This window comes from Brachyhypopomus gauderio, unplaced genomic scaffold, assembly GCF_052324685.1.
Source record: "Brachyhypopomus gauderio isolate BG-103 unplaced genomic scaffold, BGAUD_0.2 sc105, whole genome shotgun sequence".
Lineage (NCBI taxonomy): Eukaryota > Metazoa > Chordata > Actinopteri > Gymnotiformes > Hypopomidae > Brachyhypopomus > Brachyhypopomus gauderio.
In genome coordinates, this window is record NW_027506926.1 from 256,255 (window position 1) to 273,194 (window position 16,940).

General features: G+C 40.6%; 2 protein-coding genes and 1 long non-coding RNA gene across 10 annotated transcripts in view; 2 read left to right on the top strand and 1 right to left on the bottom strand.

Moving 5' to 3' along the window:
- LOC143497286 (uncharacterized) overlaps nt 1-8,388 on the top strand; it is a 192,410-nt gene extending 184,022 nt beyond the window's left edge. Inside the window, exons 1-4 of one of the 2 annotated variants that reach the window (XM_076993177.1) lie at nt 1,890-2,267; nt 3,496-3,555; nt 4,972-6,483; nt 7,085-8,388. In XM_076993177.1, coding sequence (XP_076849292.1) covers nt 5,049-6,483; nt 7,085-7,095 — 1,446 coding nt within the window. In that variant the 5' untranslated portion in view covers nt 1,890-2,267; nt 3,496-3,555; nt 4,972-5,048 and the 3' untranslated portion in view covers nt 7,096-8,388. Of the gene's footprint in view, nt 1-1,889; nt 2,268-3,495; nt 3,556-4,971; nt 6,484-7,084 lie in introns of those variants that run through there. The other variant, XM_076993176.1, reaches the window with a different exon arrangement.
- Nucleotides 295-1,236, bottom strand: LOC143497311 (uncharacterized). Its single transcript, XR_013125820.1, has 3 exons — nt 708-1,236; nt 552-605; nt 295-463 (listed from the first exon to the last, which is right to left on the bottom strand). It is a non-coding gene; the product is annotated as an uncharacterized LOC143497311 (long non-coding RNA).
- Nucleotides 8,389-8,870: 482 nt separating the features above from the next.
- Nucleotides 8,871-16,662, top strand: LOC143497299 (uncharacterized). 7 transcript variants are annotated; one of them, XM_076993201.1, is made up of 8 exons: nt 8,871-9,517; nt 9,664-9,756; nt 9,956-10,069; nt 10,307-10,399; nt 11,824-11,873; nt 14,536-14,647; nt 14,802-14,830; nt 15,991-16,662. In XM_076993201.1, the coding sequence occupies exons 1-7, from the start codon at nt 9,497-9,499 to the stop codon at nt 14,814-14,816; spliced, it is 498 nt and encodes a 165-aa protein (XP_076849316.1). In that variant the 5' UTR covers nt 8,871-9,496; the 3' UTR covers nt 14,817-14,830; nt 15,991-16,662. The 7 variants fall into 7 exon arrangements, 4 of the variants coding, with proteins under 4 accessions (XP_076849316.1, XP_076849313.1, XP_076849315.1 ...); XR_013125792.1 differs by having other exon boundaries at nt 14,536-14,830; XR_013125793.1 differs by lacking the exon at nt 15,991-16,662 and adding an exon at nt 13,385-14,353 and having other exon boundaries at nt 14,536-15,783.
- Nucleotides 16,663-16,940: the final 278 nt, after the last annotated feature.

Below are 16,940 nucleotides of genomic sequence, written 5' to 3' on the forward strand. Positions count from 1 at the left end.
TTTGGATGTAGATCTCTGTACAGTCTAGTATCACTCATGCTTTGGGGAATGTCTGTTTAAAGGAGGGTGGGATCAGTTCATCTACAGACTCTCTACTTGGCCATATTGGTAACGTACCAAGCATAGAGTACAGGTAATTGCACCATGTTATACAAACCCTGCTGACTGTTGCTTGCAATACATTAAAGTGCTTTGATAATAGTGTTATGGATTACCAGACTTTACTTCATGCACTGCATCAACTCGTTATGGGCTTAGACCATTATTTTGTTTACATAATAAAGATAAAATGTTTCAAATATTCCAATAACCTTTCAAATCAAATATTGTAATGAGTAATACATTCATTGACAAATTAATTCATCATTTGCAGCTCTGTACGTCTCTGGTAACTCACATTTCTTTCTCATGCAGATTTGTAATGTGCAATTCTTCCTTTTCCTCATAAAAGTCACAAGTTGAACTAAAATATTTACAAACATAAATAAATTATGAATAAAGTGATCGCAGTAGCTCCCATCTGTGTAAGTCTTAAAACTGCATGTACTTACATTGGTTCCCCTTCTGATGATGTTGCTCTTATCCTAGTGATACAAACAGGGTCCCTGCACACACATTAGAATTGGGAATTAAGGCCAGTCATTTTTATTTTTTATATTCTTCAAGCTGGAACACAAATGATTTAACTAATTTTGGGTGACCTTTACCTCTGGATGCGTTCTATTGTCCTTCTGGTTGACACCATGTAAACAAGGTAGGCACACTGCCGGTTTTCAGTTTGTTTAATCCAGTAAGCGATCTTACTATGCAGTCCTTTGAAAAGTGTTTGGAGCACACTTTTCTGTAATCTGTAATCTGAAATGAGATACATGGTAACATGAACAAACAGCAAGCATATATCGATCTTCCAATTTGTTATGGTTGAAAACCCGCAGTCTGTATGCCACGGCTAGCCAAGTTATCCATTCTAGGTTAGATTGCTGTCCTACGTACAAACTAGTTATTAACCTTCTTAAACAGATTTTTTTGAAGATTATTATCTGTATCATTATCTGCCATTACCCGTATCATTGTCTGGAGATTATTATCAGGGTAAGCTAGTGCTAACTTAGACACTATTTAATGTTTTTTTTTATTATTATTTTGCATTTGCTAGCTAGCTATGACCAACACAATGTCAATACAGTGTCAACACAGTTTGTGTAGTGTGTGGATATACTCCTTGAGGTATCATCTTCCCATCACTAAATTACAGCCTGCCACACAACAATGACCAACACAGTGTCAATACAGTGTCAACACAGTTTGTGTAGTGTGTGGATACACTCCTTGAGGTATCATCTTCCCATCACTAAATTACAGCTGCCACACAACAATATGCCACAGCAGCACTGAACTAGCTGCACCGCTCCTGCAGCTCCGCACGACACTTCCGGGATTCTTCCCACCACAGCCTCGTTTTCGTGCAGGAATTTATCAAAATGGCAACTAGCATGAAATAAACGAATTAAAATAAATCACTGAATTTAACTCACACAGTCTCAATCAGTCACTCTAACATATTTATAGTATATATATATTTTTCTCTCCCACAACGTTATTATTTTACAGCTTCAAAAACAGGTATTATGCAAAGTAGGCGATGACGCCATTTTGTGACTTTTAGGATAGCCAATAGCGTCTTTCCTTACTGAGGCGTTGGCAACTTTTACGTTTTCTTGTAAACTTAAAAAACGTGTATTATGTTATTTAAATAACATTTAAAGAACATTTTGATCTCTAAACGGTAGCAGTCTTAAGGGTGAATTTATTGGATTTATATTTCCTGGTCGGAAAACGTAAGCGACACGTAGGAGTAGTTGGATTAGATGCAGCTCCGCCCCCTGGACCGACCAAAAGAAACTATGGACGGTGGGAGGAGTTGGATCTAGATCTAGCTCCACCCCCTGGACTTTTGCGGAAACTTGTTGGCAACGCTGCTCTTACAGACAGAGAAGAGACTTTGATGAATCCACGTACGCAGCAGCAGTCGGTGTGTGCGGGAGAGTTAAAAAGATTGAGTATTAATCTTTTTACACGAGTATTGCTCCAAATCAATATCAGCGTTGGTATCGATATTTGGATCGATCCGCCCACCTCTACCTACCATCACCATCGGACATTACAGACCACAGGTTTCCTTATTCTCAATATCAGCATCGAGCGTTTAGTGGAGTTGCGCCTATTGTCGTGTTGGTGTTTGGAAGTGTTGGACTACTGGTTGACCTGTAAGTACTTAACTTAGTAATACGTACCACTAACACATTTTAACCACATCTTAACCACACTATTTTGTTCGTTCCGTTACCTCACGGTTGAATCTCGTGTCTTGACTAAGTTGGTGGAAAATTCAGTGTGTTAAAGTGTTTTTATAATGGATGTTGTAGCGCTAACTAACCCAGCCAGATAACGTAGCTACTTATTTGATACTATACGAATATAATTATATTTGGATCTTTTGTTTAGTAGCCCAGTGGTTCCTGTTACAAAGATAAAAGCTTATCTAGTTATATTATGCGGTTTTATTACTGTAGATTTAATATTTGATTTAGTTTGGTTATTCATTGGAGTGTTTTTACGTTTAGGTGAAATCATACAGATATATACTGGTGTACTTTTCCTAAGCACAATAACAACATTTGGGAGAAGCTTTGACGCCCCCTCAGGAACTCCTTTAGAAAATGTTTACTGTGTATTGTCTCCCCACCCCCGCATTGAAATGTAATTTACGCACTTGGTTTCTAATTATTTTCCCATTGTTAATCGGTTTCTCTTTTTGTAAATATCCACCACGCGATATAAAATGATCTTTAAAGGAATCTAGTCTTGTAAATAGTCACCCTGCAAGATCCTTTGTCTTTTTCAAATTAGTATCTATATTTCAGAGCAAATAAAATAAATGATGGGAATAACATGTATTATTTTAAGCTTGCATGTTAATGTTGTCACCCTGAGTGCATGTAGTCTTGGTAAAGGTCGTAGTGATCTGTGGGATCAGCATTTGAGTTTTCAACCCATCTGTCATTTTCTCCAGTTGTTTGTACATTGTTATTTATCAGTGACAGACAATATGAGATCAAATGTACATTTTACTAAAACGTTATGTTGGTGTTTATAGGAAGTTATGCTGTAGTGCAGGCATGTCCAAAGTTCAGACCAGGTGACAATATGCAGCCTGCCAGCACAGTATAAAATGCCCTTTTACAAAAAAGCTATTTTATATTTCACTAGAAGATGGCAGTAGATCTCGCCTATACTGTAGATCTCAAACACCTTTTACAGATACACTGTAAAAATGACATGGCATTTAATATGAAATGGCACAGAGATCTATGTTGAGAAACAGTTTGAATAAAGTAGATGTGTTAGATCTACACCACGTGTGCATGTACATGTTTTCTATTTTAATAAATGTGAAGTGTGGAATTTTAATTATTTCATTCCAATCATTTTCAGTCCAACAAAAATGTTGAAGAAGTTGTCTTAACAGTGAGAGATTTGAGATCTTCTGAAGAGGTGAGTTATATTTTAAACCTGTGACTGATACATTTCTCAGTATAATCCAGATAATTAAGCAACAGTTTAAAGCACACACACAGCCTACAGGTAGCCTGTATGCCCAATTGTACCTTTTGGATTTGAATACATAATGCAGCCTTTTTTGTTTTTGGGTCTTTGAACAGACTCCCAATCTCATTATACACACACAGGCTGGGTTATACATCCTTTAACACAGTATCTCTCAATCTCATTATACACACACAGGCTGGGTTATACATCCTTTAACACAGTATTAACACAGTATCTCCCAATCTCATTATACACACACAGGCTGGGTTATACATCCTTTAACACAGTATTAACACAGTATCTCCCAATCTCATTACACACAGGCTGGGTTATACATCCTTTAACACAGTATCTCCCAATCTCATTACACACACAGGCTGGGTTATACATCCTTTAACACAGTATTAACACAGTATCTCCCAATCTCATTATACACACAGGCTGGGTTATACATCCTTTAACACAGTATTAACACAGTATCTCTCAATCTCATTATACACACACAGGCTGGGTTATACATCCTTTTACACAGTATTAACACCGTATCTCCCAATCTCATTATACGCACAAAGACTGGGTTATAGACCCTTCTGAACAGGACAGTAACTCTGCTATGGGGTTATAATGCTGCCCAATCATTGTAAACAAACAGAACATATTCCACAAATATACTATTTGCAAGCAAACAACGTGATTTTCAAATGAAAACAGTGACTTACAAATACAAAATGTGATAGTTGTAAATTCATATGTGACGTTCAAACAAATGCACAGCAACTTTCTAATACATCACACTACACGTACAAATACGTACGTACAAAATATGTCCTTTGTAGATCATGTGACTTTTTACACACTTTTAACAGGAGTGCTTTCTAAAGAGGCCATCATCATTTTTACCTTCAATCTACCTGGAAACATGGCACGATGAGTAATCGTGTGCACAGGTGAATTTTCTGTGATATGTTGGTGCTGCCCATAGATTAATTCTCTGATGCACAATAATTTAAAAGATCAAATCACACTGCTGGAACTCATAAGGAGCTTCAACAGACCAAAGCAGCTCTGCAGCACCATGAGAGAGAGAGGAAAGAAAAGAACAACTTTGAAAATAAAGTTGATGAGCCATACAAAATAAAAGTCCCTATAGACTGTCACATAGAGTGGCACTGAACCAAACAGAGAGAGAGACACGTATCACAACATAGACAAATGTTTTCATTTTAAGTAAGGAAGCCTAGCACTGTCTCCTGATGGTATTTAGCATGAATGTCTTTAGCATTATGCAGAGCCCAAATGGTTCTTTGTCATGATTGTTTCATCTTCATCTCACAATGAATTTGCAATGTCTTTTTCCTATAGGAATCAATGCTGTAAACGTTACCTACATAAACACATTTATCTGTGAGGAGTATGTCAGACTGTTGAAATCAGTAAACATGGAAAAGGAGAAAAGCTACAACTGCTTAGATTGTGGAAAGAGTTTTACTAAACACAGTCATCTCCAGCAACACCAGCACATTCACACAGGAGAGAAGCCATATCACTGCTCAGAGTGTGGGAAGAGTTTTACTAAACAGAGTCATCGCAACGAACACCAGCGCATTCACACAGGAGAGAAACCATATCACTGCTCAGAGTGTGGGAAGAGTTTTACTACACAGGGAAATCTCCAGCAACACCAGCGCATTCACACAGGAGAGAAGCCATATCACTGCTCAGAGTGTGGGAAGAGTTTTACTCAACAGAATAATCTCAAAACACACCAGCGCTTTCACGCCGGAGAGAAGCCATATTACTGCTCAGAGTGTGGGAAGAGTTTTAATCGACAGAGTCCTCTCAATGAACACCAGTGCATTCACACAGGAGAGAAGCCATATCACTGCTCAGAGTGTCGGAAGAGTTTTAGTAGACAGAGTTCTCTCAACAAACACCAGCGCCTTCACACAGGAGAGAAGCCATATCACTGCTCAGAGTGTGGGAAGAGTTTTACTACACAGAGTAGTCTTCAACTGCACCAGCACATTCACACAGGAGAGAAGCCATATCACTGCTCAGAGTGTGGGAAGAGTTATACTCAACAGAGTCATCTCAACGAACACCAGCGCATTCAAAAAGGAGAGAAGCCATATCACTGCTCTGAGTGTGGGAAGAGTTTTACTCAACAGAGTAGTCTCAAAAAACACCAGCGCATTCACACAGGAGAGAAGCCACATCACTGCTCAGCGTGTGGGAAGAGTTTTACTACACTGAGTAATCTTCAACGGCACCAGCGCATTCACACAGGAGAGAAGCCATATCACTGCTCAGAGTGTGGGAAGAGTTTTACTCAACAGAGTCATCTCAACGAACACCAGCGCATTCACACAGGAGAGAAGCCATATCACTGCTCAGAGTGTGGGAAGAGTTTTATAACACAGGGAAGTCTTCAACTGCACAAGCGCATTCACACAGGAGAGAAGCCATATCACTGCTCAGAGTGTGGGAAGAGTTTTACTCAACAGAGTCATCTCAATGAACACCAGCGCATTCACACAGGAGAGAAGCCATATCACTGCTCAGAGTGTGGGAAGAGTTTTACTACACAGAGAAGTCTTCAACTGCACCAGCACATTCACACAGGAGAGAAGCCATATCACTGCTCAGAGTGTGGGAAGAGTTTTACTACACAGAGTAATTTCAAAAAACACCAGCGCATTCACACCGGAGAGAAGCCATATCACTGCTCAGAGTGTGGGAAGAGTTTTACTACACATAGAAGTCTTCAACTGCACCAGCACATTCACACAGGAGAGAAGCCATATCACTGCTCAGAGTGTGGGAAGAGTTTTACTCAGCGGAGTCATCTCCAGCAACATCAACACATTCACACAGGTAAACAGTAGTGGGAGACTCTGAGCACAGACGTTTGAACATTTCCTCATCAGTCATGAATGATTTTAAGTTTTCTTATGTTTTCACTCTCCATGGCTAGGAGGCTAACTGGCATCAGTGTCCCTGCTTGGTTATGAATGTGATTAGTTTGTTAGTGTAAATGTGGATCGGCACATAAGAGATAGTAGTTGGTAATTGAACATGAGAAACGTTACCGGATAACAACACAGAGGTGAATATATGAAAGACCACATATACAAATATGCTCCGTACCCCCCAAAAATGTTTTGGTACCTCTGGGGATTCTAGGGGTGCCACCAGGGGTACATGAGCCGTAACAGGTCCTATTTACCACTGTATTGATGTAGAGTCTTGTTAGCAGGTCGGGGCTGCATTGTACAGCCACAGACACTCGTCTGCTGGCCTTTGATGTACACTGTACTGCTACAGATTTGGAGCAGCGAACTGTAGGCTCGTACTGAACAGCCATTTTAACGTCCTGCTGCTCTGTCCTTGTAGCAGGTCTCTTAGTAGTTGGGGCTGTGGTAACCTTCTAGGGTACTGGTGTCTGTGCTGAGACTTCCTCTCTTGTGTGCTCTAGGTGGAAAATGAACAACCTCGGGAGCAGAGAATACACCAAATTCAAAATCAACAGTGGATCCACTCTTGCCAAATCGTGCTCTAAGAAGTTTAAAAACCCATCGAGGGTGTTCATTTCCTCTCTCGGCTGAGACAAGGACAAATAAAAAAAAATTGTCTGCTCTGGAGAATGAACCCCTCCAAATTATCCTCCTCATTGAACTCGTGGGAGGGACAAATCGAGGAGGGTAGCTCAAACGGTTCACCATCCTTAACCTGTTTAATCAAGTCCTCAGACAAGATACACATTGGAAGATAACCGTAATCCTCCTCCTGATAATGCCTCACCTCGTAAGACTCCCTCACTGTCCTTTAATGGTGGATTATTCTGTGACGTGGCAGGTGTTGTGCAATCAGGAAGCGCACACAATCTCTGAGGGGATTGGTTTTTTAACAAACGGGTTTTACTTTGAACATACGGGGTTGCACACAAATTGACAGTAGACACACGAACAACACGAGCACAATGTGGCATGATGACACTAACGGAACTAACTGGCTAACACACATATGACCAACTAATCATTAGACATAAAGACAACAGACTCGACCAGCAACCTGACATATAACAGAACACTAAAACTTAACAAACTACACACACAGACATCTACAGACACGAGAAGCCATGAACAAAACAGAAATATAGAAAGATTAATTAAATCTGACATCCAAAACACAACAGACCACAAACCACAGACCAAAACGGACCACAAACGGTCACTATAATTTTTACTTTCACAATAAGTTTCACTATAATATGCACCATCACCTTACAATAACCCACAAAGACTGAACACCAACGATTAAATACCAGAACTAAATTACAAATGAGACACAGCTGAAGGGGAAGTAACATGGGGCGTGACTGAACAGACTAAAAAGTGATACATGATTGACAGGGAGGCGGGGCTAGACATGACACCCTCCTTAAAATCTCTGCATCACCTCTATTCCGTGACCTACAGAAAGCATGGACTACACTTGCTTACAAAGTGTTATTGTGTGTTTTGGATTCCTGTAAATATATTAGTCCGGAAATTTCAATGTGTTTCAATAATTTAATTAGTTTTTAATATGTGACTAAAGCTGATGTGAAATGTGCATACCTCAGGGGTCACCAAATGGCGGTCCGGATCCAATCACATTCCCGATTAACTGGATACGGACCCAAATTCCAAAAATATTTTTTTATTTTTACGGGAGACTAAATTTTAAACCGGAGCATTTATTTCAGGGCTACTGGAAAAACATTCCGTGACGAGTGTTACGTTCGCCCCCCCCCCCCCCCCCCTCCCCGCTCAACAACTTACGTTCGACACCGCCGACCCGGACCAAAATTGGACCGCGGAAAGATATAATTGATTACCCCTGGCATACATGTTTTAACTGGGATTCCATGGAAATCATGGTGGTGTTTTTGACTCTTCTGAAAGTCTGTAAATGCTCTATTGACAGATTAAAAGCAATACTACACAAACTGACCTTTTAGTGTTTTTTGTCTTTAGTTTGTTACACTCACAGAAATGATTCATGGCAGAAATGATTCATTTTATGCATTTACATCTATTTGATTTTATTTAAAAACTCATATATTTTATATTTATGCCTTAACATTAATTATTATCTACATAATCTAATCAATTCTAAAATGTCTTGAATGTAATTAGTTAATTTATACCAACACAGTTGAAATAATTACAGTTGTAAATCAAACAAGATTCTGTTATATAAAATGTATGTGACTGGTTTTCATTGAAGTTATGAGAAATGAAATGCGCTGCTCTCCCGCGGGTCTCCAGCAGGCAGGTTCATGTGGGTAGCAGTCGTCCATGCCACGGTAAGCAATCCGAGACATCCTGTTTTATTACTTTCAAATGTGTCCTAATCGTGCAGTTTATATCGCATCACATCAATGTAAATGTATTTGTATAGTTCTTGATTATTTTAAGTAGTTTTATGTCGATCGTGTTGCTGGACAAGACAATACCAACACATGCTAACATCACAGCGAACAGGCTTGCTTTTTCATGACATCTTAGCTAGTTCGGTAATACAGTTTGATACTGGATTAAACTAACCTATTGCGGTTGGTTTTCATGCAGGTTAAAATTACTAGTTATATCAGTTGCAAAGCAAGCCGGAAAGCATTCTCTTTGTCCACAACATTTAGTATACTCATTTTGTAATAAACTAGGCGCTGTCTGCTTATTTAAAGGTGAACTTGAGAACTCGTGCCATGGAGGTGTTTTGGTAGGTGCAAACTCATTACATTTTGACAAAATTCTGTGCTGTGAATGCACAATATGGCATTTCTGTGATTCATGCAAATCTGCAATATAAAAGTGTCTTTTTTTTTTAGGGGGGAGGGGTGTCAATGTGCTTCACAAGCTTAGTCGTGAGTACAAATAACTTTGTTGGAGTGTTTTACAGATGGGGTGGTCCACTAGGGAAATGTCAGTGACTTTGTTAGCCTCAGCACCTGTGTTTTATTGAGTCTCTGACACTAACAAGCATGAATCATGTGTTTGTTTGTTTTCCCAGAATGAAGACATCAATGTGAGGCGTGATTGTGTGCTGAGTTGTCTGAGCATCTACCTCAATGAAGACCTGGGCACACTGGTTAAAGAATACGGGGTATGTCAGCCTACTGTCTTTTGTGCCAGATGGAATTTCCATCCAGATGTGCCGGGTAACGTGCCGTTCATGAGAATGGGATAGACATGAGAACACATTGACCTTGACCACCAGTAGTTTATCATTAAGTCCAATGGCTTGTTTGTTTAGAATGAGAAATTCCCAAAAGTAAAGTGGTGGTAGTGCTGTCGCTTTGTAGGAAGTAAATCCACTTGGTCCAGAGGAACCTGAGGATAAAGTGGGCCAGGTTGGGGCACCCAAACCTAAACGCCTTTACTATGCAAAGGATGACAATTCTCACCAAAACAACAAGGTGAGGACACAGACACTTCATATTTCTTATGACCCAGCAGCATGATTTGGAAGTGTTAAGTAAGAAATGCCTTTCAAATAATGTCAAGTCATTTTGATTCTTGGTTCTGATCAGCTGGATTCTAATATTTGTGTGTGTGTGTGTGTGTGTGTGTGTGTGTGTGTGTGTGTGTGTGTGTGTGTGTGTGTGTGTGTGTGTGTGTGTGTGTGTGTGTGTGTGTGGTGGGGGGATCACTAGGATGCATGTTGTGGACTATCTGCTTATGAACTCCAGCGCCTTGAGAACATCACACAGAAGGAAGCCTTCTTGTCTTCTTTGAACATATGGCAAGTACGTGGACATGTTAACTGAAACTATAACCAATACACAGGGTTCGTACGGTCATGAAAAACCTGGAAAAGTTATGGAATTTGAAAATAGCAATTTCCAGGCCTGGATAAGTTTTGGAAAAACTAAAAATACTCAAATGTTTTGGAAAAGTCATGGAAATTTGCTTGACACAATAAATATATGTCGATAACCGGAAGAAAAAATAAACATATATAATATAGCCATGTTTTTTCTTTGTGCGGACCACTAACGTAACTTCACAGGTTAGTTCGCTACGTTAGCGTTGGACTCCAAGCGGAGCTGTAGATTGTACTTTGATGACGTGTAAATCAGCGTAATGCTGGTAAATGCCGATTCAACTATGGCTGCTTCAGTTGGACAAATACAAGCTATGGCTTGAGAAAGACAAGGACACGGGGCATGCAAAATGTGCACTGTGTGGTTAACCAACTGGTTAACGTTGGGGTTAGAGACTGAAAAGTCCGACGCAAAGCAGTTTTCGTCGTTAAGCACGAACCTAGATTTAGACACGCCTTGATCGTAAACACAGAATAGAAAAAAACTAACAATGTTCTCGTGCGTACAGCGTGAGAAAGAGCGACCGCGTTGCCGAGATGGGCTGCGGTGGAGGCTGTGCTGCTTCAGCTTATCGTACACAACACTACACAACACAACACTCCACTACACTCCACAGTGCTGCCACTGCACCTCCACGCACCGCACGAAATTAAGAAAAGTCGGTCGTAACTCCGTCCGTCGTTAACCAGACCCGTCGGTAAGCGGGAACTCACCGGCTTTTAGCCCGGATACGGCTTATAGCTACAACATTTTCCATTAAAAAAACTTAGATGCGGCTTATATTGATATTGAAAATACGGTAAATGTTTATTTTTTCAATTATGTGTCTTTTCATTAATTGATGATATACTGTGGAATTTTAGCCTGGATTTTTTCTTATTTTTTGTGTCTACACATATGTTTAGAGAATGTACAGTCATTGAAATTTGTCTGAAAGTCATGGAAAAGTCATGGAAATTAGTTGTCAAAAAAGTGTATGAACCCTGAATACAAGCCTGATTAGCAGTTGTCCATTTCACACCGTCTCCCTCTCATACTTTGTCTTCATCTACTCTCCTCTCAGTCTCTTTTTCTCTCCATCCTGCTCTTTTCACTGTTGTCCCCTACTGTCTTCTCTGTATCTTTCTTTCTCTCATACTCACTCCTCTCCCACCAGTGTACCTTCACACAATTTTGCATGGGAATTTAAAAAGGTGACAAATTTGGTCTTAATGGGTTATTCTCAATTTTGTTCCTTCTACAATGTAATTTACAAATATGTCATTCCTGTCTTTCTTGTAGTATGTTTAGCATTGCTGTTCATGGAGAGAAACAATGGGATAATTAGTGTTTTTCTCTGTGAAAAGGCAGCTGAGGATCTGAGGCAGTCAGAAAAGCCAAAGCCAGATGTCAAGAGGTAAGTCATAAAGCAGTGTAGTTGGAAGCATGAATTATTTTTGCTCTTGGGGCTGAATGTTGACTAGAAGGGGGTGTTTCCAACAGTCGAGGAGTAAAGGGAGAGACATGGGAAGGTTAGGGAAAGGTTGGTTCTTTCTCAGGGCCTGAATTTCAGTGCGGGATTGCGGGAATTGCGCACTATTTCTTCGATTCCCGCAATTTTAGCCATAATAATGCGGGAAACTTCCCGCACACAATTACAGCGAAAACGTTCAGCAAAACATAGCTCGGTTTGTATTGTGAGACGGACAGATAGTCGGACAGACCGACGTCCGTACTGGACGCTGCACTCGGCGCTCTCACTCTTCCTAGCACCGCAGCGGCGGTGACGTTGACCAAACTAATCCTCAGGATTCACAGACAGGTGACGGTAGTAAACTAAAGCAGCAGTCCAAAGATATGTTTCAGTCCAACTGGCCAAGAATATATCCTTGGCTCGAACTTAATAGCGGTGAAATGAGCTGCTCGATTTGTAAAATGTACAGTGCTGTGCCTTTTACCAGCCGATGCTACAAAACATCGACTTTAAGTCGCCACTCGGCTAGTGTCTCTCATACAGCAGCACTGAAAAGAAATCGCGAGGCTGATCTGAAAGTGGTGGTCGATAACGGAGGAGAAGTGCAAAAAAACAGATTACCAGGGTTGCCAACTTTATCACTTTGAGTGAGATTTGATTTTAGGAGGGAGGGAGGGGGGTGGCGGCGTGTGTGTAAAATATAGGCCGGGGGTGGGGTGTGCGTGTGTAAATTGTTGGGGGGGGGGTGTAAAATGGACACATTAAGTATTATATCAGAGCGATATAAGCGAACTAGTGGCTCCAGAGCGAACTAGTAACTCATTGAATCATAGATGTAGATCAGAGGTAAATAAACTAGATTTTTTCAGCGTGAGAAATCGGATGTGGCGTTTGTACGTGTGAAGACGGTCAAATGCGTGTGTCTCACGCTCATTGCGTGAGAGTTGGCAACCCTGGATTACTGCAATGCATAAAATTCTGCCTGATGCCCAGTCAGCTGATTGTGATGTGATGACACATTTCAGCACACAAAACAGAGGTAAAATTAAGTTATAACAAGCCTAACCAATGTATGCTAATTTCAGAGCTTGGCCCTCCAAGAGAGCAGTTGGAATGTTTTTTTTTTTATTTAGAAAAGAAAGACCAAGGAGAGGACAGATCAGGGTAGAGAAGAACCATATATATACATGTATATAAAATATATACATTGTAACTTGTCTCTTGGTTCTTCTCTACCCTGATCTGCACAGCAAGACCTGTATTATATATTATATATATATGTGTGTATTCAGGTTCACCAGAAGTATCCCCCCCCCAAAATGTAGAAATCCCCCTTATGTGACACATTTAAGGGGGGAATTCCCACTCATTTTGAAAAATGAATTTCAGGCCCTGTTTCTCTTCTTTATCATCCTCCCTCCAACCTTCCTCTCACTCCTACTGTCCTCTCTTAGGCCAAGACAAGACAGCTCACTTCTTTACGGGTGCTGAAAAGTTGAATCATTTCAGCTTTTCAATGCTGCTCAGCACCTCTCTTGTTTATTACGTCACAAGGTAAAGTTTTGTGACCAATTTGCAAAAAACTGGGCAAAACACAATGTGAGTCAGCTTTAGACATAACAGGTATGATGCACACACACTACTACTCCCTGACTGGAAGACTGCATCTTTATTTCCTCTACCATACTATTGTTTTAGGTGATTTATCAGGTGCCCAGGCTCAACTCAAACATGTGAGAACAACACTACTCCTTTATATGATAATTGTCAGATTATTTATTGTCACCTTGGCAGAAAAGTGCAAAATATTCAAGAGTAGTACTGCACACCTGATTAATCACTTAAACTTATAGTATACGCAGGAAATGAAGGTCTTCCTGTCAGGATGTAGTGGAGCCTGTGCATCAAGTGTATTATTCCAGTGATGAGAGTAAGAAGGAGAATAAACCTTACCCCTACAAGAGCTTAGGAGAGAGAAAAGATGAGTAGAGAAGGAAGTGTCAGGAATAGCCGATGACATAATCAAGTTCACCTGTTTCACCACCACGCCCACATTCCATACATACTTAAGCACCAGAACTACACTTCCTGGTTGCGAAGTATTGCCTCCATGTTGTTGCATACCAAGCCTTTTCTCCGGTCTGTCTGCCTGTGTCCCGAACTCTGCTTGCCCCCTAGACCACGTCTCCCGCCTGACCCCTGGATACCTCCCGGACTCTGCTCTCGCCTCTCGACCTCGGACCGTTCTGACCACCGCTACTCCACTACAGCCCTACACCAGCATAACACCACTGTGTGCTCTACGTGGCCTGCTGTACTGAATTATCTTAATAAAAAGCACTCACTTCCGCATCAGGATCTCTCCTCGCGTGTTCCATTCGTTACAGGAAGACTGTAGAAGAGAGGGAGAGGTGGTTGGAGAGGTTTGCCTCCTTTTCTTCAATCCGTTTTCCCTGCACCAATGAACAGTTTCTTATTTGGCTCTTACAGCAGCTACTAGCTACGTATTTACATCGCTGATCTGAATAAAATCAGTGGGAGGGTTCCTGGTTCTGTATTGTTAGATGTATTTTTAGGTGGTGTGTTGTTAACTGCATTTCTTTAGCAGGTCAAAGGCTTCATTAGGAAAAGAGCAGGCTCTGCAGTCTCCCCAGAAATCCCTCTGTCTTAAAGAAGCACAATGCCTTACCCCCAGTGGTGGATCAACCCTTAAACACGTGAGAACAAGTCTACTGTAAAGAATATTTGTCAGAGTTTTTAATTGTTGTTGTCATCTTGATTGAAAAGTCCACAATTTGAGAGAAGACTGTATATAATCTCATGTTAACAAAAACACACAATGCATCCTTATGACTTTTTCTTTTTTTCCAGGCTTTTAGGAGGTGATCAAAGGTCTTAAGGTCATTGTTACCTTGAACATGCATCCATCTCATTCTCATGAACACATATATGCAGTGCTTTAAAGCAGTGGCGTGCACACATAGACATCAGGTGGTGCTAAAGCACCAGCAACTCTGCCCTTTATCAACGAAAGTGCCCTTTAGAAACTTCGGTTTTCATTTTACTGAGGTCGGTTTGAAATGATCTTTTGAAAACCTGAGCGATTAAAAACAATGCCCTGAAATGAGCCACCACCTCGCACACGCCCGACCTCTCTCTTCCTTTAACAACAGATGCGCTGCAGCAACAGTTCAGTTCAGCGAGTGGAAGGAAGCGTCTTCAGCACAGCACGCACGGTCACAGATAGACTTCTCCCGTGCCCCACCAGCCAAGTCACATACACATCAAGTCAAATCGTACCGTTTGCCCTCTAAGACCAACGTGAAACCATTTTGTTGTGCAGTAAAATGTCTCATACAGCACCAAACTACTAAGCATTTTTAGCTGACTGGTCGTGAGGACGACCACATACAAATAATTAAGGTAGAGTTTGCAGATCTATGTGTTAAGCTGAACATTTTCTGTTGTATAGGTTTTGTTAGACAACATAAATTAACACATTCATTTGTGAAAGAAGAAACTGGAAGTTCCCCATTACCTGTGAAAAATGCCCATCTGCATTCATGTAATGACAACACTCAGTAGCCTATAACTCCTTCTTGTTCTTTTTGGTCTTTGTACTGTCTTAATTGTAGGCCTATATTGATTTACTAATTGCAAAATATATGCAACAAGGCCTGCAGACAGTGGAGGGTAAACAGAAGTTAACTGAAGGACTTAAAAATTACTGTATATAGTTAATATTGGATATGAATTTTATCAGTTGGCTGCGTGACTTTTCTCCGTTGAAAACTCGCGTTTAGAGAATGTTACAAATAAAATGTCAAATTTCATTCAACATGTGCTTGTAATTTTTTTTATAATTAGGTGTACCACGTGCGCTAAACAGTGCCCTTCAACCCCCCCCCCCGAGTACTTGCCCCCCAAAATGTCTGTGCACACCACTGCTTTAAAGAAATATCTTCAAATTAACATTCAGTTGGCCTAAGGATGAGCTGCTTAGATTTTGGTGGTCCAGGTTAGGGTCACACAGCTCATCATCCTGTTCTTTCTGTTCCAGGACATTGAATCCAGAGAGGCTGAGGCAGATGTTGCCGAGCAGAGGGTCATGGTCCTGATGGTAATGGACGCTTTGCTGATGTTGGTGTTGTGCTGGAAGGTGTGGAAGTTCTCCATAACCTGCAGAGTGTCAGCAATACATGTGTGATGCTTTATGGGCTGATCTACACACTCAACTTGAGTTATCCAAAAAGCATGCGTACATTCGAGGTGTACCAGAAAATCCTGATGGACCTGGACTCAACCAAGCTTTCACCAAAAGTACAGGCACTGAATATCAAATTGCTCCAGTAATTTGACTGGCAGTAATGCACTTAAACAACCCCTACCTGATTTGTCTTTTTTCCTCAGTCAGAGAGGATCTTGTGTTTAAATGATCCCTTAGTTATTGAAGGGTATATCGGGGAAATACCTGTTTTGTTTTCTTTTAGTGTTGAAGCATTTAACGGGAGTGTTGTGAGAGTGTAGGTGGGTTCATGGATGGCCGGTTTCTGAAGTGTGTTAGCTGGCAGTGTTGTAGTGGCTCAGCTCAAACTGTATTTGTCATTGTTTCTGAATTCTGTATGATCTGGTTGTCTTTAAAAGATATTTAATCTACAGAAAAGATCCTGAAGATGTTGTAATTTCATGTATTTAATGTTTAATGTGAAGTTCTAATGCTAATAAAGCTTTTGAATCAACAAGATGGTCTGATTGTTCTTATGCATCATTAAGATTGTACTAAATTGAAAGACAGAATGTGATTGGAGATCACAGAGATGAAAGAAAACAAAACTGAGTCTCAGACATGAAGAATTTAAGGCATTTTCCCCACTGTTTCCAAATGTTTATCTGAAGTGACAAACCCAGATGTGTATCATTACTATGTTGCTGAAACAGTGTGTTCACACAGGCAGTGAAAGCTTACTGCAATTTAGATGCTTATAATTACTTTCTCAGTGGAAAAGTTGA

What these genes read in the sequence shown, in the direction of transcription:
- LOC143497299 (XM_076993198.1), top strand. Translation starts at nt 9,497, where the DNA reads ATGTGCTTCACAAGCTTAGTC. An exon ending in ATTCTCACCAAAACAACAAG is followed by an intron (nt 10,070 to 10,306) that starts GTGAGGACACAG and finishes GGGGATCACTAG; the next exon opens with GATGCATGTTGTGGACTATC. An exon ending in CTTCTTTGAACATATGGCAA is followed by an intron (nt 10,400 to 11,823) that starts GTACGTGGACAT and finishes CTCTGTGAAAAG; the next exon opens with GCAGCTGAGGATCTGAGGCA.